The 8,205-nt window shown below is 34.4% G+C and overlaps 1 protein-coding gene across 1 annotated transcript; it reads left to right on the top strand.

The window, feature by feature from the left end:
* The first annotated feature begins 478 nt into the window (after window positions 1-478).
* Window positions 479-8,205, top strand: LOC127755400 (uncharacterized). Its single transcript, XM_052281073.1, has 19 exons — window positions 479-898; window positions 1,007-1,316; window positions 1,418-1,558; window positions 1,677-1,757; window positions 1,921-2,037; window positions 2,142-2,231; window positions 2,301-2,396; window positions 2,479-2,538; window positions 2,624-2,692; window positions 2,790-2,876; window positions 3,153-3,254; window positions 3,334-3,423; window positions 3,503-3,583; window positions 6,589-6,669; window positions 6,740-6,835; window positions 6,917-6,973; window positions 7,063-7,107; window positions 7,719-7,784; window positions 7,927-8,205. The coding sequence occupies exons 1-19, from the start codon at window positions 564-566 to the stop codon at window positions 7,966-7,968; spliced, it is 2,046 nt and encodes a 681-aa protein (XP_052137033.1). The 5' UTR covers window positions 479-563; the 3' UTR covers window positions 7,969-8,205.

Raw genomic sequence — 8,205 nt, 5'->3', positions numbered from 1 at the left:
ACTACATGTATAGCATCTGATTAATTTGACCTCTTTGTCTTCAGCTGATTCAATATATACACTCGCTTCGGGAAAATCAAGTTGTTGATGGTTTATTCGAAGATCTTAAAAAAGAAAAACATATGAGCCTTACAAAGCTTGCTCATATACTTAAAATCACTGATGGATTGTCTAACATTAATATCGTGGAGAGTTCTGTTGAACCTAAGACAAGAGCATTGTTAGAGGGAATTCAACAGAAAGTGTAAGTATGCTGTTTATAGTGGTTCAGATATACTATTTCAATTTTCTACTTGTTAGATATTCTCCTAAATAGTCAGTCCTTTATTCTTTGTTGGTCCCTTTGCTGGTTCCCAGAGCTTCCTGTCATGAACCTAACTCTCATATAGCAAATATATGTTATGATAATTACTTATTTGCTGCTTTTATATTTCATCCTATAATGGCCTGTGTCATACTGCAGATATGATGGCATAGGTCTATGTCCATCCATTGGTGGATCATTTTCGGAGTTATTGGGTAGTCTATCTCTCAGTGCTACTATCACTAAAGATCTAGGGTCTATGGAAGTGAGGCGTTTGAAAAGCCTTATCCATTATGTAGCTATTCCATTGGTTTTGTGTTGCCCTCCTGAATTCTCCAAGAAATTGGCAATCAAGTTTGTACAACCCATGTTACGACAGTGTAAATTTGTACTTAATTTTGCTTGGTTCAATCATTTATACAAAGGGAAAGCTGAAGTACCATTCCTTTCTGAATTTGGTGAGACAGAAAAGCTACAGCAAAAACTACTACTTGATTTCACTCGTGAAGTTTCGGAATTTCTTGGAGTATTGGCAGTAACAGAAGAAAACTATTTGCAAGATCCTGAATCTATGTCATCAATCTCTCTCTTTAGGTACTACTTTGGCTAACTTGTAATCTACTATCAATGTTATTTTTATGTTCTTTTTTTTGGATGATAATTTTGATATAAAGAACAAGTAAAAAGCTGCTAATCTTATAGGTTTATTTTAACTGGTGATTGTTTTGACTGGCTGGATATGAGCCTCTTTGGGTACTTTGTGGATGATGAAGCAACAAGCAAGGCTATTCCTTTTTTACGTTCTCTCATTCACCTTGCAACAACTGATGATATGAGTCTCAGGCTCTTCATCGTGGATGATTTGCTTCCATCTATAGTTAGACGTCTAGACAATCAGCTTACTTGTGCAATCCAGTGCCAAAGACACAAACTGAATCTAGGTGCAGATGATAGTGCTGGCAAGGACCTTGTTGTCCTTTGTCAACAATTGTATAATTATTTTCAAATCCAGGCAAGTCATTCATATTTTTTTTGCTCTTGAATTGAATATTATTATTTTGAACTTAGACGTTCTGACATGCTTTCTGCACTTTCCCCCGTGCTCTGTGGCAGGAGTTTTCTAGAGAAGGCAAAGACAATTTTAGCGCTGAATGCAGCTTTAGCGTCTGGATTGAAAAGCTGAAGAAAGATCTTGAATTAAAGGCGTCTTCTGCTAGTAAGGAACTTCCTGAGGGTTGTGAGTGGAATTGGGAGGTCTGTTCTCTTCCTGTTTGAAAATTCGAGCATCTCAAGTGTTTATTACTCCTACTTAACTTGACTTTTGATACTCATCACCTCTTACTTTCAATATGTTCTTTTATGTTACAACTAGTTCGAAGAAGAATTTCAGAGGTACCTTCATGTTTATATGGACATCTTACAAGAAGTGAATGCAATGGATGATTGTATGGAGGTAAGTTTATTGGACTAGACACTACTTAGGAAAGATATCTTTGATTTGATAAGAAAACAAGATAAGTATTATGTTATTATAGTCAGGCTTTGGAAATTTCTAGTTGAATAATTTAGCTGGTGGATAGAAATTTTGGTCATTCTCTGATTATATGTTTTTGCAGCGTGATTATTTGGACAAAGAAACTCTCTTCCAGAAATTGAAATTTGAATTCAGATATAAGCATGCCATCAACAGCTATCAACATCCTTATATGGTGACCATTTCTTCTCTCCGACAAGTAAGCGTTTTATGTACACTCCATCTTCAAACAGACACGCAAGCAAAGAGGATTCATGTGTATTTATATTGGCTAAGGGGCTTCTTTTTGGTGACTTTTTGCAGCGACAATTTTACACAAGGACTCGCTTCAGATGCAACATGCAGATATGTAAATTTCTTAGCAAACTTGTCAAACTGAAACCCTACATTAAGGTACTTATTTGAATTTATTCATTTCATGTTAGTTGAAAGCACAATTTTTTATATCTTAATGATTTGCAGGTTTCTGATTGTTCTTATGATGTTATTGAAAATCTCAAACAAAATCATGAGATACTTACTGAGATTTCAGACTGTGAAGTGGTACCATCAGTTGATGTGGGTACTTCCTAAACTTGTAAAATTTATTAGATGTTTTTTTTAAAATTTCACAGTCTTGACATTTTATTTTTGTTTTCAGCTTTTGCTTCATTCTGTGTTGTATATCTGGGAGCCTAGATTTCATCCTTTGATACGTGAGGTGGCTTACGGAAATTCATACATTAATCTCTTATATTTTCCTTTTGCTTAACAGCTAATTAGTAGTGCTTTTTTTTTGGATTTAGAGCCACTTACACATACTTTTGGGAATAATTAGTCGATTAACCAAGTCAAACGAAGTAGATCACAGTCAGGTTATCCTTGCCCTTCTTTTTTATTGATATATTAACTAAGAGTGCCTTTTCATTTTGATATGGTAACTAAGAGTGCTTTTCATTTTTTTTTTCTCAGCAACTAGTACCAGTTGTTGGTGATTTCCCTTCACACTTACAGCTTTATGCGTATGCATTTGTTGACAACAAGTTTAGAGATTCCATGGTATGTGGATGAATACCTGAGTTTATTCTCTCCTTTTTTTCATTTCTACCTGGATTCTAATTCTGAATAATTCCATGGTATTCTAATTCTGCATAACATTACCGGCATGCAGTAGAATAATTACAATAACTGCATTCTTGATTCCATCAATTGACATATATTATGGAAATATGATCTGTTTTTTTTAATTAGAACACTTTTGGTTATAACTGGTAGGCTCTTATAGAACTATGATGCATCACCATAGTTTTTAATGTAACTGCCCTTTCTGTACAGTATTATACTGCTGTAGAGCAAATACGCTTGCACAAAGAGTTTGACAATTATTTGTCCTCTGGTGAACTGGATCATTCTATGGATGAGTTTATTTCTTCAAAGGTAAAAGACTCTGCAGACCACCATTAACATAGCATTATGCTGTTTTCAACATTAACTTTCAATTGTATGTCATTTGCAGGATGAATTTGTAGAAGATCTCATTAGAGACGAGAGCACGATGGCACAGTTTTCAGATTTGAATCATGCTCTCTTGAAATTGTCTTTGGAGGTGCTAATGTTTCTTATGTAATGCTTATCCTTGCAATCTGTTTCATGAATACTCCCTTAGCATGTTTTTCCCCTTGCAGAGGAGAGCTGATGTTCTGGAAAATCAGCAACAAATTTGCATATATTCAGAATGTTTACAACGCCTCTTGGAGGATGAGTCGGTATGCAGTATACAATTTATTAATCATCATCAGAGTTCTCTTTTTATCAAAGTAACCTTTATTATCTGTCCTCTACATGCAGTTGCTTTATTTGTTGTCATCGTCATTCATAGGTGAAGTTAACAGTTTGCTGAATCCTATACTTGCCAATATTGCCAAAGTAGAACAGGGTCCTGTTATTATCGTTTCTAGTTGAAATAGCTGTAGTAATAAAAAGGGTGAATAGCTAATTTAGTCCCTCAAGTTTCACTGAAGGCTCAATTTAGTTCTTCAGGTTTCGTTTTGTCCACATAGGTCCCCTAAGTATTTGTTTTGGCTTAAAATCATCCTTGGAACCACATAATATGCCATATGGCTATTTCTAGTCAATATTTCTGTTAGAAAATGTCCCTCTTGCCCTTAATTTGTATACAACTATACACTATAAAAGAGAAAACCAAAATGAATAAACAATATTGCAGATGTACTTCCCATTATTTCAACATGTGCACTTGAAACTTAAGCAATGCCTATCGTATACACTTGCAAGTATATAATTTATTTTCGCTTTTACGTAAATTACTATGCATTATCTATAAAAAAAATCATTGCATGCAATTTTTTCTCTTATATATGTGAATGAGGGGTATAAGTGTCATTTATCAAGAGGGTTGTTGGTTATGTTTAGCCATGTGGCTTCTAAGTGGGTTCAAGGATAAGTTTGAACTCAAATGAAAACTTGAGGACTAATACGGATAGATTGAAACATCAAGGGCCAAACTAAGCCTCGGATGAAACTTGGAGGACCACTTTAGCTATTCACCCTAATAAAAATGTGGAAAGTAGTTTTATTGTTAATAAGTTCATCAACCTTACAAAACTATAGTATGTCAACGGAGTCTAATACATACTAGAACAATGGGAGTGGTCCTGAAGTACTATTTCGAGTGTAATGCATAATTTAATGGTATCAATCACATGAAAAGTTGCTAATTTTATCGCGTCCCTCAACTCTAGATCCGTTTTGAGTTTCATCCCTCAAATACAGAGCCTCATAAAATTAGTCCCCTCGACTATTAAAACTGGGTATAACTTGCCCCCTCTACCTTATTTGCTAGTTAATTTGACCAACATAGGTTGTGAGGCTAGAAAGACAGTGAACTTGATGGCCCATGTCACAAAAGGTGAATCAGAGAATATTGAAATCGTGGATGATGAACCACGAACCTCTATAACAAGTGGGCTCCACTGTTTATCTCAGGTAAAATCACTGTCATAAGTTTTACCAGGTTTGAGAGTTGAATGATAGGACAAAATTCAAATGAATCAATAGTCGAGGGGTGAGAAATTTACTTATTCACTTTACCGCTCATGCCCAAGAAATAGAATTGTTATTTTATACTCCCTCCGTCCCAAAAAAAGACAAACCCTGGGTTTCCGTGTCCAACGTTTGATTGTCCGTCTTATATGAAATTTTTTTATAATTAGTATTTTCATTGTTGTTAGATGATAAAACATGATTAATACTTTATGCGTGACTTGTCTTTTAAATTTTTTTCATAATTTTTTCAAATAAGACGGACGGTCAAACGTTGGACACAGAAACCCAGGGTTTGCCTTTTTTTGGGACGGAGGGAGTAGTGTGGACAGACTTTTAATGGAACATTGTTTAATCCCAGCTCACCATTTTGCGATATTCTCTTGAAGATACAGACTGCAAGGAAAATTGAAGAAACAAAAACTTACACATGGAAATGCTCAAACCAGATTTTTACTTTCCTCAAGTGGGAACTTTAGAGTTTAGAGTCTAACATATAATATATTAGATCCTTAAAAAGTGTTGTAAAGCTAGGTTGTCAACATTCATGGAAGTATACCCAGAATTTAATGATTACTCTATCAAGAGTACAACTATCTTATGCTAGTCATATTGGCAGTTAACAAAAGTTTTCTTTTCATCTGACATTAGATATTTCAGTGTATTGACCTTTTTTTGTTTTTGGATTACTATGTGCGTATTGTTGGAACTAAACAAACCACACAATATGACATTCTGACTGAATATCTGAAATGTTTTTGGGATGTAAATTTTTCATATCCTTTGACAAAAGTGGAATTGGTGAATAACCTCCTGATGCTAGATTTAAGATACTCCCTCTGGTCATAAATATTTGACCTTTATGTTTGGTCAAACTTTTGGAACACTGACCATCAATAACTTCTAAATGTTTAGTTTAAGAACATAAAAATTCAAGTCATGATGTCTTGCTATGATCCACTTGAATGTTTTGAATATAATGTGCAATCCTTGAAACATTGCATGGTTTAGGGTTTTAAAGACTGGTATTGTCAAAAATAGGGCATGTTATCTCATGTTTGCAGAGGATTTTTCTTTTATATTCTTTTGTAGTTTGTTTTCATAGACAGTTTATAGTATCAAGATTGTGCTATGGATAAAATGTCAATTAGGTCCATTTTTCTTAATACAGTCAAAATCAAATTGAGTGGTAGGAGGTATAGAATATTTGGGCCAATTAGGTTTGTATTCATTCATCATTGATATGGTACTCTTCGCTGTTCAATTGTGCCTTTTTGTTTGTAACACTCTGTAGTTAAATATTGCTTCACCATGATATGATTTTTCCTTTGCCTCTGCTGATATCATGATATAAGTTTTGTCTTGTTGGAAGAGTGAAGACCATTATATTGCTGACATCTGTGCAACTTTTTAGTAAGACATATCGGCAAAGACAACTGGAATGGAAACTTTGCACCAGCTGATTTTGGTTCTTTTCAGCATAAGAATTTCTATCATTGTTGGGACAATTTGGTTCCAACAATCATCAAACATCCTTAATACTGTAGCATACTCATATGTGCAAGTAAACAGCATGCAAGAATTTCATCTCTGATGCATTTATCTTAGACACTAGTTTAATAGAAGTGTCAATTATTCCTGTTTTACTATCGATGTTTTTAGTTCGAAATTCTGTTGACCAAATCTCAAATTTCAAATACAATTTCAGCTAAAGGGTTATATCAAAAGGTTGATGAATGATCACAAAACGGAAGGTTTTTTCGACACGAATGATGATTCTATTAACTGGGTACTTGTCATAGTGGTAAATTTATTTATTCCAATAGTTATCATGCACTAACTTGTTGCTTGGATTTTAGGACAAGAAATGCTTTTCAGATGTTGTAGATGAATTCAGTGAGAGAGTTTTTTCTGGGCATTCCCTTCCTAAGCATTACATGATCAGAGGAATCATTGTAGGTCTTCTGTAGTTCTAATTTTGTTATTCTCATCTATTCCAAATTAATATTTCAAATGCAATCTGTAAATAATGTCAGGATTGTTGGTTAATCTTCACGCGGAAGGGTAACTCTTGGCAAGATACTTTCGAAGAGGTAGTATACTTGAGTCTTTTACTAGTCAATGTTTCATTTTTATGGTGCATCCTTGATGATATATCAAACTTATTGGTGTCTTCTATTAGGTTGTTGTTGAAGCATGTGAAAGGTGGACTGAAAATCGTGAGAAGGTATTGAATTCTGGATTGTCTTATCATGATTTAGTATTTGTTTATTTATTTAGGTTGATTGCACAGTGACAGTATTTTTTTATACATCTAGAAGTGTTACTAAAATTCAGGATGTAAAAAATATGTCAGACTGATATTTTTGTAAAAATAGAACATAATGTCAGTGTACTGACAAAAAAATTGTCTTCTATTTTGTATGTAGACCAAGGTGATTGAAAGTTGCTAAACTAAAAAAAGTGTCGTTATTTTCTTTCAAGGACTGGATTCAATGCATGCGTACATGACATAGGAAATAAATCTGTATATCTATTAAAAATATAGTGAAAAGCTCACTTGTTTACATTGATATCTGCAATGTATCTCGTATCGATGGATAGAACTTAAATAATGTGCTATAAACTTAGATGGAGGGAGTAGCAAAACTCCCAATCGGCCCAGAAAAGAGATTCACTCTAGATATACAAATTGGAAAACTTTAGCTATTTTCTCACTACTGGTAGTTTTTGTCATTGTGTGGAAGCCACGAAAAGTGTTCAAGAAGTGCATAAATGCAAAAATTTCGATTGTTGTCTCTTCACTTGTTTATTTGTTTTCTTGTATGTTATGCCCAGTATTGGATGGATTCAAGATACTATGAGCACCACTACTATGACATTGTTAGACGACCCTTGCAAGAGGTTAGTATTATTAGTTTATTATTAATTGGGAAGTTCATTTTATTAGTTGGCTAGCTGCTCTACCCTTTTTTTCTTTTTCTTTTTTTGGATTATTCTACCTTGCTGCCAGTATGTTGATGTCTTCTAGTTGTTTATTGAGCAGGTTTTTTCCTCGTTTCTTCCATCAATAGAATCTCGCCGTTAGCAGCTAAAAAGTGAAGATCGCCCTGCAGATGAGTGTAGCCTGTCAAGGAGCCCTCACCAGGGCAACAAAGGCATATTTTGATATATATCCGGATGTGACTCTGGCTCGGGCGCCCGATGGGGGAGGTTAAAATCGGCGTCGGATTTACGTACAAAACTATTTTAAACTGATTTTTCTCTTAAATTACTTATCCAAATAATGACCCGATTGCACCATTAAATTCGTTGCAATTAAATA

Source organism: Oryza glaberrima, chromosome 11 (assembly GCF_000147395.1).
Source record: "Oryza glaberrima chromosome 11, OglaRS2, whole genome shotgun sequence".
Taxonomy (NCBI): domain Eukaryota; kingdom Viridiplantae; phylum Streptophyta; class Magnoliopsida; order Poales; family Poaceae; genus Oryza; species Oryza glaberrima.
This window is presented reverse-complemented; position numbering and strand designations above follow the sequence as displayed.

Excerpts from the sequence above, each read along its gene's own strand:
- LOC127755400 (XM_052281073.1), top strand. The coding sequence starts at position 564 with ATGGAAGTGAGGCGTTTGAAAAGCCTTATCCATTATGTAGCTATTCCA. Across the intron at positions 1,559-1,676 it reads GTTGTGAGTGGAATTGGGAG|TTCGAAGAAGAATTTCAGAG; the intron begins GTCTGTTCTCTT and ends TGTTACAACTAG. Across the intron at positions 2,232-2,300 it reads AACTGAAACCCTACATTAAG|GTTTCTGATTGTTCTTATGA; the intron begins GTACTTATTTGA and ends AATGATTTGCAG.